Source organism: Ursus maritimus, unplaced genomic scaffold, assembly GCF_017311325.1.
Source record: "Ursus maritimus isolate PB19 unplaced genomic scaffold, ASM1731132v1 scaffold_32, whole genome shotgun sequence".
NCBI lineage: Eukaryota > Metazoa > Chordata > Mammalia > Carnivora > Ursidae > Ursus > Ursus maritimus.
The window spans coordinates 18,738,100-18,754,090 of record NW_024425786.1 but is presented as its reverse complement, the minus strand read 5'-3'; the positions used below and the strand labels follow the sequence as shown (position 1 = coordinate 18,754,090).

The 15,991-nt window shown below is 47.1% G+C and overlaps 2 protein-coding genes and 1 long non-coding RNA gene across 5 annotated transcripts in view; 2 read left to right on the top strand and 1 right to left on the bottom strand.

The window, feature by feature from the left end:
• MACO1 (macoilin 1) overlaps positions 1-5,680 on the bottom strand; it is a 59,330-nt gene extending 53,650 nt beyond the window's left edge. The window contains exon 1 of the mRNA XM_040619009.1: positions 5,462-5,680. Within this exon, the coding sequence (XP_040474943.1) occupies positions 5,462-5,541 (80 nt within the window). The 5' untranslated portion in view covers positions 5,542-5,680. The remainder of the gene's footprint in view (positions 1-5,461) is intronic.
• Positions 5,681-7,896: 2,216 nt separating this feature from the next.
• Positions 7,897-9,713, top strand: LOC121099823. The gene is made up of 3 exons (XR_005831568.1): positions 7,897-8,100; positions 8,201-8,340; positions 9,597-9,713. It is a non-coding gene; the product is annotated as an uncharacterized LOC121099823 (long non-coding RNA).
• A 5,065-nt stretch (positions 9,714-14,778) lies between these two features.
• RHCE (Rh blood group CcEe antigens) overlaps positions 14,779-15,991 on the top strand; it is a 36,083-nt gene continuing 34,870 nt past the window's right edge. The window contains exon 1 of one of the 3 annotated variants that reach the window (XM_008694582.2): positions 14,779-15,007. In XM_008694582.2, coding sequence (XP_008692804.1) covers positions 14,860-15,007 — 148 coding nt within the window. In that variant the 5' untranslated portion in view covers positions 14,779-14,859. The remainder of the gene's footprint in view (positions 15,008-15,991) is intronic. The other 2 variants (XM_008694581.2, XM_040619008.1) reach the window with 2 other exon arrangements.

Sequence of the window (15,991 nt, the reverse complement as noted above, 5' to 3'; positions counted from 1 at the left end):
GAGAATAAAAGTAATCAGTATCTTTGAAGAGCACACTAAATTTCATCAAGAAAAGTAACCCAGAGGTGCCTGGCTGGCTCAGTTGGTAGAGCATGCGGCTCTCAATCTCAGGGTTATGAGTTCGAGCCCCATAATAGGAAGGAAGGAAGGAGGGAAGGAAGGAAACCTAAATACAGTATTTCAAAGTGAAATAAAATTTCTATCTGACCCTCCAGACTCCACAAGGTATATGTTATATTTTATAATATCCCCTTAAGTATCACCTGGATGGTAGCCTAGAAAATGACAAAACAAAACAAAACATATATATATACACACAAAACCCCAAAGGGTTAATATCAGTGGGAAGATCTGGGAGAAATGGCCAAAGAAAAAGACTCTGGAAATATAAGTGCTTATAGAACAGGAACTGGCTCCAGAATATCTGGCAAATAACTAACAAGAAAGTGAAAATTGTAAGTTATTAAGTCTACCATTAAAATCAACCTCCAAATCTAGTGAGGTTCAAGAAAAGCCATGAGGAATCAAAGAAAAAGGAGACTATCACTAATAAAACAGGAAGCTTTAAAGCAAATAATCTGAACTCGATCACGTTCCCCCTTCCCCTGCCTCAACTTGTAGCAGAAATTTAAAGGGATTTTCAAAACACCTAATGAAACTAAACTGCCAAGAGTACTCGGACAAGAAGAATCATAAACAAAGTTGGAGGAAAGTACCTTTCTTTTAAGGTAATACACTCCTGGCAAAAACGAAGTACAAAACTCCAGTGTGGCAGATTTCTTTAAATGCACTTCATGGAAACTGCAAATATAAGGATTAGGTAAACACCTCACTGGAAAGATTAGTCAAAACTTACCCCCTTTCCCAACAGCCCTCAAAAACAATACAGAATCTATCACTTTCACGTCAGGTCCAGTGTGGCTGAAGTTAAAGCCTCCCAAGATTACCAAAATGCTTTTAGGCTGTGAGGTTGCAACACTGGTGTCTGGGGTTTCGGTTGCAGAACACACGCACAATCGAGGCAGCCAAGGGTCATGCCAGCCTCTAGTGGCTTTAATAAGCCTAGCCCAAAGGAGGCTAAAACTAGGCTTAGGAAACATCATTAATTAAAGAGGCAGGAAAAGCAAGAAAGTGAAATCTCTGGAGAGCAGATTATTTAGACTAGAGTCTGAAAAAGGAAATTAAGAAGCTGAGAAGGATGCAAACTTTGATCATTTCAAAAGTCAAAGGCCAGGAAACTCTCTTCTGAAACAAAGATGGGACAAGGTATTCTGTGAAACAGGGATGTCCCAAGTCCTCAGCTCCAGTTTGAAGGCGTGAAGCTGTCAAAGTCTAGAGTCAGGCACAGTCCTGCGCCGCCCAAGCTGCCGGCAGCATGCTACATGCAGAGCCCGGCACACGAGGACAGGAAGTATTCATAAATTCACGAGGGAAGGGGCACTTCCTTCAACCACCAGTAACAGAGATATAAAATAGTTTCCTGAAGCTTAACACATGTGCCTTACTTAAAATGCTTATTATGCCTACTTGGGCAAGTAACAATTTTAACTGCAGAGGCTTTCAACATAAACGTCTCTGCCCCTGTCTGCTACTTACCACACCTCATCTCATCTTCCCATTATAAAGTCAGTAATTCTCAGGGGGAAGGAAGTGGGGAACATGGCAAAGTGACAGGTGGGTAAACCACACGAGATCCCCTTAAGGCTTTTAAAAACTACATAGCACTCCAACCCCACCTCACCTGGAGAATCACTGCATGTAATTAGACGTTACTGTTGGGAGTGTCTGGTACATGTGTGAAGGCAGACAATGGACAGAGAATCACTGCCATAAAAACCCGAGGACCTCTGAAACGTCATCGTTAAGTGGGGTTATTTTACTTTCTTTTATTAATAACCGTTCCTTATCATTTCTGAAGCGTCATCGTTAAGTGGGGTTATTTTACTTTCTTTTATTAATAACCGTTCCTTATCATTTCCAAAGTACTTCCACATCTATCTCATTTGAGTTAGAAAATACTCCCTCACTTAGTGGCGGCCGTCTACTTCATCATAAAATAGCACAGGGCAAAATAAAGCTGTTAATGCATCAGATGAACAACTAAAATAGCCAGCTAAAATGTAATTCAACAAAAATATTTTTCCTTGAACAGAACGAAAAGTTCTTTGGAACCTCAAAACCACTGTCCAAATTTAAGAGAGCATTATGATGACCTACTCGACTGTAAACTCCTTGAAGACAAGAAACCGTATCTCATCCTGTATCCTCCACAATTTTCTGAACGATGCAGGTTCTTAACTGAGTAGAATGAATTAGTTTATATTCATTTATTATTAACTCACATACTCAATATTTATTGAATACTGAATTCCTACTCTGGCTCTGTGCTGGCTCGGATTGTTTTTAAATGTGTTTTGAATTTTAGTTCTTAATAACATAAGAGAAAATTATCACCATTCCCGCTTCTTTTCTCTTACTCTTAATTATTAATTTGACTGGAATAACATACCTGGACATTTCAATTTTCAAACAATGGGCACACATATAAATGTAGATAATCCTGATATGTCTAAATTCCATTTTCCTTCTACCTTGCCGCTGAAATAATTTTATCACAGTCATTATACTGACAATAATCATATCTTTTGACAATCACCTCAGTCACAGTTGCTGGATCGAAGCCCATGATTAAAAGCATCTCAGCAATAGGATTTTTTTCAGCAAGACCAAGCAGCAACTGACCCTTTGTTTTGACTACTCAACTTCTGTTTATAGCTGTAGCAAATCTTATAGTCTCTCTTGCCTCCTTAAAGAATAAACCAAACATGTTGAACTGTGATAACAACAACATGGTAAATAATATTTATATAGCCCGCTAGAATTTATAGAGTTTCACAAACTGAACATGAGCTCCTTTAGTCCTCAAGACTCATTTGAGAGATGAGAGAATGGGGCTCAAAGTGGCAGAGCTGGGATTCTGAGTACGAACCCAGGCCTCCCGATGCCTGCAGTCCAGTGCTCTCTTCATCACAGCTGCCTCCTTGCTATGCCCACACTCAAAAAGTTGTGCAGACTGAGAACATTAAAATAAGGTTCATGAAAGGTTATGCTGTGAAATAGTAGATAGTGATTATCAAAACTGTGAACAGAGCTTCAGAAAAAAACAAAGCTCTCTGTTTAATGAGACCAAAATTGGCCAGATGTTGAGAAACAAAATGGGTAACAGATGGCATGAAAAACAACTTAATATAGAGTTAAATTCGATGATCACAGAAATTCGATATTCACAAATCCTCAAACACCATAATTTATAACTAGCCTACTGATTCTGTTTGCTTTAGAAATTAAGGAAAAATTTCTAAATATTTAAAAAAAAAAGAATTGGAAAAAAACAAAACCATGATCTTGTTCTTTAGTCCAATGCTCCATATTATAAACTAAGAAACAGGTAAGTGAATTAAAACATTCATTTGATATATTATGCTCCAAAAGGAAAGACAGGTAGAAATATACGTAGGTCTTTGATTAACATCTAACTTAAACAATGCCAAACAGAGAAGGTTAAACAGATTTGAGAACTGTTGGGTTTTAAAATTTTACAGCGAAACTCTGAATAACTTGCATAGCATATTTACTTTAGGATAAGAACATTTGAATTCCAAAAGATCATCACTAAAATAATAGATCTTCATTAGACAATGAAGTCACATTGTTCACATTGATTGAGTGGTTACTACTGGGCAGGTTATTAAACTGGGCGTCATTTGTTCAAATATAAAGAGATGTCCAAATACAACAAATGTAAACAATATGGGATCCCCAGTCTTCTTTCTATAAAGGTATATCATCATATGTTACTGTGACTAGCAGCCATTCAAAGTCCTTGGTCTACAATTCTGTTTAATATGCTTTTTCTATTCTTGTGTCACTATTTAGTTGTTCAAATCTTTTTCAATGGGCAGGAAAAAAATCCTGCCTAAAGGATCATAGTGTCTTCAACTTGAAGAGGCATTTCCCCCCACCCATTAAATCTGTAGGAAAATGGTTTTTGCTTTTTCACTTTCAGTTTAAACGGTCAGGTTTGACTGATTCAGCATGGATTTTGACCTGTTTTACTGACCGCTGCACCCTCATAGCTAGAACAGGGCCTGGCACATAGTACATACATTTGTTGAATGAATGAAAGAATTACTCCTATGATCTATGGCTCATTACATAAGGATATATCTATATAGAAGGATAAATACACATATGAACTTTATACTTTGACTTCTTAATGCTTAAACTTGAAATAAAGAAAACCCCTGATGTTTACATCACTCAGCTGCTTGTGAAAAGCAATCTTCCATATATGTAAACAACAGCATGTGCAAGGTATACAGTTATGCTAAGACTTGGTCATTAGCTTGGTGACAACTTGGGTGTTACCAGCTACCTCACATATTTCTCCAAGTCCCACAGCTCGGAACCACGAAGACTCAATTAAGCCAATACGCACATGCTGAGAATTCTCTTTTGTAAACTAATTATTTCTCCATCGAAATCATTTATCAAGGCGAGTACCATTCAGAATTAACATTCTAAGAAACAGAAAATAACAGGTCGTACACAAGTTCTGCGTAAGAAGCTGTGATTGTCACTAAGTTGCCCCACGAACCTGTTGTCCTTCTCCCCCTCAGAGCAGTGAATTCACTTTCTATTTAAAGGGACACTGCTTTTTTCTTTCCAGAAGAAAAAGAAAATTGTGAGTTTGGAAAAAAAAAATCCCTTTTAAAAGGTTCGAAGAAAACTATCTGCTTAGAATGGTCAAAATAATGTTTGCTGAGAAAATGGTCATCAGCTCCTTCTGAGTCTGGAGCGGGGCCACAGGGCATGATTAGGGGGTATCGGCTTCAGCCCTCGGTGCCAGGTCTGAGATCCCGCAAGAGAAGTAGAGGGCGAAAGAAGGGGCAACGTGGCCACCTGCCCAGTCTGCCGGGGACCGTGGGGCCACTGTCTACTCCCAACTTTGTCAGCCTTTCCCCCTACTGCATATGGTCCACGCGCCTCCCGACTCAGGCCGGCGACTCCCAGGCCAGAGCGGAACTGAGGGGCCAGCGGAGGCCCGGCGGCCCCGGGAGCGGCCCTCGGGCCCGGCGGCGCGGGCTAGGAGCGCGGGAGGGGAGGGGGCTCGCCGCCCCTCCCCCCGGCGGGGCCAGGGAGCTCCCAACGGCGGCTCGGCGGCTTCCTCGGCCAGCGCCCGCCGCGCCCTCCCCGCCCGGCCGGCGGCCCTCGCCACGCCCCGCGCCCCCGGGGCGCACCTCTTCGGGCCGGCCGGAGCCCCCCGGGCCGCGCTCCTTGGGAGAGGCCCCCGGCGCGGGAGTGCGGCCTAGTCGGGGTTACATAACGGGGCCGGGCCCCTCCGGAACCGACCAGGGGCCGCGGGGCCCACGCGGGCGGAGGCGGGGGCGCCGCCGCTCACCTGCCGTAGATGCCCTCGGTGATCCGATTCCGCTTCAGGGGGCGGCGGAGCTTACTGCAGTCGGCGTTCCGCCGCTTCATCCTCCCGCTGGGGGGCCGGGTGCCCGCGCCGCCTCCGCCGCCGTCTCTCACCTCAGCCGCCGCCGCCGCCGGCCCGCCCCGCGTCGGGCCTGGACTCTACCCCTGGGGCCGGTCACACAGACATGGAGCCAGCACCCGGGGGGAGGGGGGTGGGACGGGGAGGGGGGGCTCAGAGCCTCCTCCGCCTTCGGAAACAAAGAAATGACAATTCCGGGGCCCGCCCGCCCCAGCACCAGCCAGCCGCCTGCCCCGCCTCCTCGGCTCCGACGGACGGCCCCCGAGGCCAATCGAAGGCGCCGCTATACCGCTGCCGGCCAATCCAAGGGCCCGCTGAGGCAAAACGGACTCGAGAACCCGCCTCTTTGAAGGACAGAAGAATGCGCCAATCATTATAGTGTCTGTGTGCGTGCCTGGGCCTATCAGAAAAGATTTAAATAGAGGCTTATAAATAGGCCCTATAAATATAACATCCTATATTATGCTTTATTGCGAAGGTACACTTCATGACTGTTGGATTGCGTTGTATTATAACCCATGCTAGAGCATACCGTGGTATATTCATTGCCCGCTATCACTAGCACTATATGAAATCGGGAGGCCTGGGTTTGCGGCATGTGCTGTTTCTGCGCTGACATGTGCTCCAGTCAGTCGCGTTATTATGTAAGGGGCTCGCAGCATCCTCCCCCTCCGGGAGCCTCCGGGGTCAGCGCCGGGGGCCCTTTCTGCGGATCCTGGAGCGTTCGGCCAGGCGGGCCGCGTCAGCGCGCGACGGGGGTACGAATGACAAAGCAAACCCCACATACACACACACACACCCTGCCAGCTCCCGGCGACGTGGTGACAGCGCGGCGGCCAATCGGAAGAGGTGCGGGGCGGGGCTGCTGCGGTCCCGCCCCCTGGAGGGCGCGTCACAGGGGGCGGGGCCGTGGGTGCGCGCGACGTCGCGCTTGGCTGCCGGGGGTGTGTGGGGCGGTGCGACCCTCGCTCCACGTCCGCAGGGCGGGCTGTGCGGCTGGCTCCGCTGGCACCGCGCCGGCTGGACACGGCGAGCGTCAGCGTCGGGGACGTGTCTGTGCCGCGCGAGGGGCCGATGCTGCGGGGACTAAGGGAGGCTGCTCCGCGGCGACGGCCGGGCTTCTCAGATGTTGGGACACTGGCCAGCGACCCCTCACCGGACCCTCCTAGAGCACCGATTTCGGGCCAGGCACCGTACTGAGTGCTTTGCATTTACTTGCTCATTTACTCCTTATTACTCCCTTGCAACCTAGGAATGGCAAAATCACCTTAGAAAAGACAGCAAAGATTCTTTAAAAAAGAATGTCATTAAAGCAATCTGGAACCCGTCAAAAAGTAGCTGAAGGGAGAAGAAAGACCCATGGATCTCATCACCTTAACACTACCACTATCAGTATTCTAAATTTTTTTTTCTTTCCTATTTCCCCCCATGGGTGATATTATTATTACTATTACTGCTATTATTACTAAACAGAGTAGTGATCATACTAGATGTTCAACTTTGTATTCTGTTCTTTGTGTGTGTGTGTGTGTGTGTGTGTGTGTGTGTGAGAGAGAGAGAGAGAGAGAGTAAATCAATAGAAGTTTATTAAGTGAAGATACAGAAAAAGCTCTCAAGTGAGAGGGGTCCCGACAGGGTTGCCACTGAGGGCTTTTAGGGTTGTTCTTTTTGTATTCTGCTCTTTAACGTAAACATTGTCCTGTGTTATTATGCATCCTCCCTAAACGTCTCTGATGGTTGCTGAATCTCCTATCAAGTGGCTGTACCAACTTAACCACACACCAACAGTGGGACTGTGAGGTGGTCTTCCAGCATATTTTAAAAACTATCAGGAAGTAGATGGTTTCTGGTTTTGTCCTGAGTTAGGGTGGACCTCTTCCTGCCCTATAATCACCCCCTTAACCAACACCCACCCCAAGGAGGAACTTGTAATTTGTATCAAATTCATCATCCTGATCTGTTGTCCTCCCTTATTTTATCTTGCTCACGAATCTTTAAAGATCATCCAACGCCTGAAAACCATTCTCTCTCTCTCTCTCTTTTTTTAAGATTTTATTTATTTGACAGAGAGAGAGACAGCGAGAGAGGGGACACAAGCAGAGGGAGAGGGAGCCCAACGCTGGGATCATGACCTGAGCCAAAAGCAGACGCTTAACGACTGAGCCACCCAGGCGCCCCATGAAAACCATTCTCTTTGTTGTTGCATCCAGAGCTGTCACACTGGCAACCCAGTCTCCAGGCCAGCAAGCCTTATCTACTCACTGTCCTCAAACCCACTGCAACCTTATCTTCCCTCCTTCTTGCCTTTGCTCCCACACAGAGCATCTCCAGCAGTGCTGCTCCTAAGACGTGTTTTCTTGGGTGAGCCTTGTTCATCCACCAAGGATGAAAGCTTCTTAGGGGATTGGATCCATACCCTGAAGAGACGCAGTTTTGAAAAATTGCAAGAGTACCTTCCTTCTCAGACAAGGACTGAAATTCCAGCTTGGCCACTTACTAGCTTGGGCAAGTTACAGAATCTTAGAACCTCTGTTTCCACTTGGGTATGTTTTAAGGCTTACAGGATAATGAACTTTCGGGGCCAGGTGTGCAAGCAATTACTGTTAATAGTATACTTGTTTTTCATCCCTCACTTCTCTCCAGCATGTTGATAAAGTGGCACTGGGGGGCCAAGTATAACAAACTCTGTGAGCTCAAACTTCCACCAAGGCTGCCCGTCATTGTGAAAGGGTCTGAATGGAATGCTCTGCTTGGAGCAGCAGAAAAATGCTTCAGCTGCCAAGGTGAATTGGATCATGGAGGAGGATACAAGCAGGACCTAAATCAATATGCTGGAGGCTTGAATGCATTAGGAAGGTTATATGATAAGATCCTGGCTCCCGACTCCATGGGGCTCCAGATCTGAATAGCCATCATCTCCATGACTACAAGGTTCCGGATTACCTGGGCCAGAGACAAACAGCCAACTCAGTAAGGTTACAACAGGGCCATATCCATGGTCTTTTCCACTCCCCCTCATGTCCCTGTTATCTAGGACAGTGCCATGGCACACCGTGGGACAAATAGGTGAGTAATCCAGGAAAAGATGACAGAGGTGCTAGAGCTCACTGTCTAGCCTACCATCCTGATAAGGACATTCCATGCCATGTCAGAAGTGTAGAGTGACTGGGAGTTACCCTCAGGCATAAGGCTACAGGGGAGAAAGAGAAAGAACAGAGAAAATCTGGAGGTCTGTGTTCCAGTCCCAACCCCCTGGTGTTGAGTTACCTGCACAGAGCTCTGCCAAGATCCCCTCTGGAGACTCTTCAAGCTCTATGTTTAGAAACAGGTCATATTAGCTCCATTTTACAGATGAAAACAGGCTCAGAGAAAATAAAATTATGCAGTTGGCTTGGTAGAGCAGTTTAGCTCAAGGAACAGCTGAGTGAGATCAACCTTTGATACTACAGGCCATATCTGGTGCCTAGAGTTGGTTATTGATGATTAGGTTTATTGATCTGGTGATTGGCTAGAGTGGGATGGCAAGAATGGTCCCCTTGTCAAGAGCCCACAGTAAGGCTGCCCTTCTCCATTTCGTTCTCTCTCACTCCTCCTGCCCCAGCCAGACCATCTCTTTTCCTGGCCCACCCTAGCCCAAGCCCCTTTGGGCTCTAGTCAAGTGCCAGCCTTTCCCCTTCTGAGCCCTCAAATGGCTCTTTGGGATCCTGAGGGCACAGACCTGGGCAGAGATGAGACAGGCCTCTTGCTGGCTACAGAGACCCCAGCTCTGCACACTCCATCAGCAGTCAAGAACCAGTGGAGATCTGTGGCCATTTTACAAATGAGTAAGACAGGGAAGGGGAATCATTTATTCTCATTCAAAAGACTAGCTCCCAGTCAAGAATTCAGGGCTGTCCCTCCTCTTCTCCTGGGTTGTTTGCTGGGCAAGGGGTTGAAATTTACACTTGAGTTTCACAGCTCAGAGTAGCTCAGAATAGTCTGGCGAGTGATCATTACAGCCTATTTCACAAACAAGAAAACTGCATCCCTCCTCTTTCAGTAGCCTCAATCCCCTCACGCCCTCCAGCCAGGGCTGGCCCAGCTGCCTTGAACTTGGTTCCCGTGCTGCAGGAGTCACAGAAAAGTCCAGGCATCCTGATGGCCACCTCTTATCCAGGTATCTGTGTCCCGCAGAGAACCCTGTTAATGGAGGATAGTCATTGTAATGTCTAGAACAGAAACAGTTTAGAAATAGCCCAGATCGTCCCGCAAAGGGGGCTGGTCAAACGCGGATTCTTCCCACGGAAGTCGTGGAGCATGGAGAATGGTGACCCATAGCGCTTACCACGTACGGCACTGCTCTGACTGCCATGTGCACTTTGATCTCATCCTCACAGCCACCCTTTGTGGTAGAGATGATTACTGGTGCCACATTACAGGTGAGAAAGCTGGCACAGAGCAAGTCAGTTCTTTGCCTGAGGTCACACAGTAAGTGATAGAGCCCGGATTCAAATGCAGAAATTCTGGCATCACAGGTGGTTCTTAGCCACCCTGATAGAGTGTTGTAGAAAGACTTTCCTGGCTTGGAAATGACTTATGATATACTGTTCACGGAAAAATCAATTACCCAGCAGTATGTGCTGTATAATCCCATTTTTGTAGGGGAGAAAACAAGGCTTAAATTAACATGACTAGAAAAAAAAAATCTGAAAAATATACAAAAAGAAGTAGAACTGGTTTTTGGAGATGTTGAAATCATGGTGCTTTATGTAAACTTTAGGCACGTCTGCATTTTCAGAGTTTTCTACAGTAAATATGCCAACCCTGTGCCATAATAATGATTATAAACATTAATGGAGCATTTTCTACACATCTGACACTTACGCGCGCTTTCTCATTTAATCTTCACAGCTGGGGTTCCCTGGGTGGCTCAGTCGGTTAGATGTCCGACTTTTGATTTCAGCTCAGTTCATGATCTCATGGGTCATGGGATCGAACCCCACATTAGGCTCTGCACTGATGGGGAGTCTGCTTGAAGATTCTTTCCCTCTGCCCCTCCCCCCCAAATAAATAAATCTTTTAAAAAAATCTTCACAACCACCTTATGAGATTGACACTGATTTTCCCTACTTTCACAGATGAGGAAACAGAGATACCGATAACCATACCAAAGTTCACACAGCTAATAATTTGTGGAATCGGGATTTGAACCCAGATTGCCTGACTCCAAAGCTCATGTTTGTTGAATGAATGAATGATTGACTTAGCCACACGTTAACCAGGCATGCCCAGAGCAGGGTCACGCCCTTGGTATGGACAAACTTCCAGAGGGGGATTGGAGGACCTACCTACGTCCTTGCTCGCTGCCCATGACCGAGCTTTACCATGCTTGACTCAGATGAGGATGGCATGGTGAGTATTCTCACGGAGTCCCGTTTTTATAGAAAATGCATGAATACATGTGAATTCTGCAGTCTCTCTGACTTGATTCGTCACATCTGGAGGAAGCCTGGTCACTTAGATCAGAATGCCATCGGCATGGCACCCCTTGCCCACCTTCCTTTCTATAACCCAACTGCCACTCGTGCTTTCTGTTCTCACGTTTGTAAAACTCTGTGAGGAAAGTGGAGCAGCTCATCTTATTTGACTCACGAGGAAATGGAGACTGTGAGTGGTTTACCAGATGGAAGGCAGAATTGCCACAGCAGTTGACAGCATAAGCCCTGGCGTCAAATGGATGTGGGTCGGGTCCCACCCTTAGCATTTATTAGCTGTGTGACGTTGAGCACTCACATCACCTCTCTGAGCGGAGATGACTGTGCCTGTACTCACAGGCTTGAGGGGCAAAGTTGCAATAGCGTATGCGAAATGCCTGGTCCGGTGCTTGACATTCCGGAAATGGCAGTTGTTATTTATTCAAAAAATATTTAGGGGCACCTGGGTGGCTCCGTCACTTAAGTGTCTGCCTTTGGCTCAGGTCATGATTTCATGGGGCCTAGGATCGAGCCTGTGGGATCCAGCCCTGCTTTGGGCTTCCTGCTCAGTGCGGGGTCTGCTTCTCCTTTTCCCTTTGTGTGTTTTCTCTCTCTCTCTCTTAAATAAATAAATAAAATCTTTTAGAAAGGCAAGTATTTATTGATCACCTATTATGATCGGAGCACTAGGTGCTGAGATACAATAGTCAAAAGACCCTGTTCTTATGCTGCTTGGCTCAGAGATGGAGAGGGCGGGGGCGGTTATGTGACAGGAGGGGGATTTCAGGCAGAGGGGGCAGCAGATATACACAGTGCTTTCCCCAACATTTTAGTATGAGAAGTTTCTAACGGACGCCAAAGAAGTTGAAGGAATTATATAGTGAAAAGCCACTTACCTCCCACCTAGATTCGACAATTAACATTTAACTGTATTTGTTTTGTGACGTATCTTCCTAGATCCCTTGCGCTTTCTTGTACCAGGTGAGCTGCCTTGAGGATTTGGAGACAGAATGTCTAGGGCGGTAGTCCGAAAACAGGGGCCTTTTGCAAGAGTCAGAGGGGAAGAAAGAACATTCCCCTTTTGACAAATCTGTTGGGAGAGGCCAGGTGTGGGGGACACCTCCCTTTATTAAAGAAAGCCTGTTTGGCAAGGAGCTTGGCCCTCTTGTCAAGCAGTCAGTCCCTCACTGGGGCAGGAGCAGGGCGCACAGGGGTTTCTGGGGCTGTGGGACCAGCTGCCACCCACACGGAGTTGGCCAGAGGGTAAACACAACCATCGGGGGCTCCAGGCCCAGGGGCTGGCAGTGATCGAAAATCTTGAGTGTTCATCTGTCTGACGTTTGGTGCCCCTGGGCAGGTGAGTCCAGCTGCCTGGTTTACAAGGCGCTGGTACAGGACCCAGGCCAGCTAGGGTCATGTTTATTTATCCGCCACACAGGGGAGCCCCTTCTTACAGAAAACTAGTTCATAAGAAGTCCTGAGGGCCAGAAATCAGGACCACGGGGTGACCATGAGAGAATGGAGACTTCTATCTCTGATCTGTAGGGGTGAGGGTACCTTCTCTCTATTGTTGCTGTTGCAGTGACAGAGGGCTGGGAATCCTACGTTCCTAGACTTAGAAGAGGACTTAGAGGTTGTCTGGGCCAGTTGCCTGGTTAAACACCCAGTTGCTCAACGCGGGCTTTGGGTCTGGGTAGAATCCCAGTTCTCCCACTTACTAGTCCCGTCACCTTGGACAAGTCATGTAAGCCTTCTGCACTCGGGTGCCTCATTTGTAGCAAAGGCTAATAGCACCCACCTCCCAGGGTCACTAACTTGAGTTCACACATGTGAAGCACCTAGAACAGTGGCTAGCAGCGGTAAGCGCTGGAAGTGCTCGGTAAGCGTTTGCCCCAGAAAACATCTCAAGCAAAAGGAACCGCTGTCAGTGGTTTGCAGCCATTCCCCCACGCATACATTAACGTAGTGGTCTTTTATTATTTTTTATAAAAGTGGGAACATACTGTACACACTGTACTATCACTTGCTTTTCCATCCAATAGTATATCCTCTGTGTCACTTTTGATAAACCTTAAAAGCATTTTCCTCTGGCTTTTTCCACATATGTTCATGACCACGATGTCGGCGGCAAGGTGTGCGTCCTGTAGCTTACTTGCCAGTCCCCTACTACTGGACACTTAGGTTACTTTCATTTTTTTTTCCTTCTGCAAATAAAGCTGCGCTGAGCAAGAAGTGACTGATGTCAGCTGACTGTATGACCTTGGGTATGACCTTCTGGGTGTGAGTTTCTTCATCTAAAAACAAAATGACAAGATTCTTCTGAGTGATTAAAATCTCCTGCAAACCACATATGAATCACTTCCAAGACATTGCTGACAAGTAACCTTCAGCTTCTGTTTGCATTCTGCTGGGGACAGGGTGCTCACTACCTCATGAGCAGCCTATTTCACTGGACAGCTGTAATGGTCAATAAATTATCCACTCATGCTGGGCCAGAATCTGTCTCCCTGCAACTTCTAGTCTAGTTTTATTTTCCGAGGCCCCATAAATTCAGTCTACGCTCAGTGGCCAGTGGCTAGGGCCAGTGTAGAAGGTAAGAAAACTTCAATCCTTCCCTTCCTTCCCTCCTCCCTCTCTTTCTATGCTTTCTTTATCGGACGTCCGCTAGGCACATGGATGGGGGCTACAGAAGTTAGCTGCAGGGTCAGAACTGGGTCCCAGGCTCCCTCAATCCCATTTCAGGGGACTGTCCCCTGCCGTGGGACGGGGGTCCTGAAGCTGGTGGCCTGCCTCAAATGCGCTACAAGTCCACATGCCCCAGGCAGAGTCCGGCGTTGCTCTGTGAGGAGGTGACCAGAGCTGGAGACAACCATAGCCTAGGGCTCGGGCAGGACCCTGCCAGGTTTTTACTAGAGCTGGACCCAAGCCTCCTTTCTTTCCCCCCCACCTACCCTTCAAAGATTTCAAACAAGTAGATTTAAATACAGATTCAGATATAAATAATTTCAGCCATGTAACTCTGAGGAGTTTGTTCCTCAGGGGCTCTGTCTGGATCTTCCTCAAGGCTTAGTGTTGTTCTTGGCTTTCATTCATTCATGCATGCATGCATGCATTCATTCATTCTCACTCAATACATTCTGATTAAGAGCTCACTGGGTAAGGTTTTAAAGAGAAATTTTGGGGGCGCCTGGGTGGCATAGCGGTTGGGCGTCTGCCTTCGGCTCAGGGCGTGATCCCGGCGATCTGGGATCGAGTCCCACATCAGGCTCTTCTGCTGTGAGCCTGCTTCTTCCTCTCCCACTTCCCTGCTGTGTTCCCTCTCTCGCTGGTTGTCTCTATCTCTGTTGAATAAATAAATAAAATCTTTAAAAAAAAATAAAAAAAAATAAAGAGAAATTTTGCCTGTCCAAAGCCCCCTCTGAGCCTCTGTTTCCCCATTTGTAAAATAGGAGTGTCGGTCTACTCTCTGCCTTGCAAGGCTACGGGGAGGGTAAATTGAAGTCATGAGCAAAGGAGGGTTCTTCTGTGCGGTGCCCGGGGAACGGATGTGCTCTTTGAAGCTGCGCACAGTGCCCGCCCTGGAGTAGGAATGCTTCAACTACTTGTTGAATGAACAAATAAGTGAATGAGCGAATGAATGAGTTAGTGTTGGAACAAATGCCTCTCTCCCCTCCCTGTCACAGTCCCTCTGTTCCCGTGTTAACTCCATCAACAGACCAGCAAAGCCAGCCTTGTAGCCCGAGATAAGGCTTTTGGCGGGTGTCTCCCCTATCACTCCCTGGAGTGGGGGTGGGGGCAGAGGGGTGATGCCTGGAGCTGGTGGAAGTGCCACACGGACACGGACACAGGATGGGCTCTAAGTACCCACCATCTATGCGGTGCTGCCTGCCGCTGTGGACCCTGGTGCTGGAGGCGGCCCTCATTGTCATCTTCTTCTTTTTCACTTCCTATGACACTTCCTCACAGGATCCGAAGAAGCTCACGGGGACCTTTCGAGGTGAGTGTCCAGAGGGGAGGTGGTCCCAGAGGCAAATAGCAGGAACAAGGGAGGAGGAGGTCTGTGGTCCTCCAGGGGCCTCGATGTTCCTTTCCACAAAGTCTCCAGTAAATGGGTTCTCACACCTTCTCCCATAGGTTGCCCAGAGACCCAGCCAACAACATAGGCTCCCCTTTAGGACCAGCATGGACATCTCCTCTCCCATGAAGCCTTCCTTGATTTGTCAGGGCAGTGAGGGGGCTCCTATTCTGTATTTCTAGAATTTCCTTTGCCAAATGGTTTTCATAAGTCTCTGCTTCTCTGTCCTCTTCTCCCCTTTCTCCTGAACAGCAAGGAATTTCACGTTGTTTGGCTTTTCGTTTTTGTTTCCTTTTTTTTTTTTTTTTTTTGTCTCTCTTGCTCATTTCTGTACCATCCTCCTTTTGGTAGCTTGAGTCTGTTGCCCCTTCCTCACCCCCAGCCTTCTCCTTCTCCCTCATTGGCTGGGAAGTCTACATTCTGTCTGCAAATCCAGAGCCATAAGGTATGGCTGAAGAGGAGTGTAGGATGGTTATTATTTTATATGCAGCTAAAAATATTCACAGACTGTGATGAGAACAACTGTAAACAAGACAGATGTCCACAGTGGTGTGGCTTCTGCTTGTTTTTTAAAAAATTGAGATGAGTTTCCAGCATCTCCTTGGGCCGATATCTTATCTATGATCATGGATGGGCCTCCTTGAGTGTCCTCCCTGAGACAAAGCTGAAGTTCCAGTCTGGCTAAGTGCCCGCTTCTTTCTGAGTGATATTAACTGACTAGTTAGCTGAGAGCAAAGGAAAAACATCACTAGGCCCTCACCGCGGTAAGAAGGACAAAGAGACGACTGGGGAGGGAAGCCTCTACACCACTTCAGGGGCTAGCCCAGAGAGGGGCCCTTAGTGCCTGACGAGCGAGGCCCAGGCACAATTTAAGTTCATTTCAGTTTCCTTTCTTTTCAGTCCAAT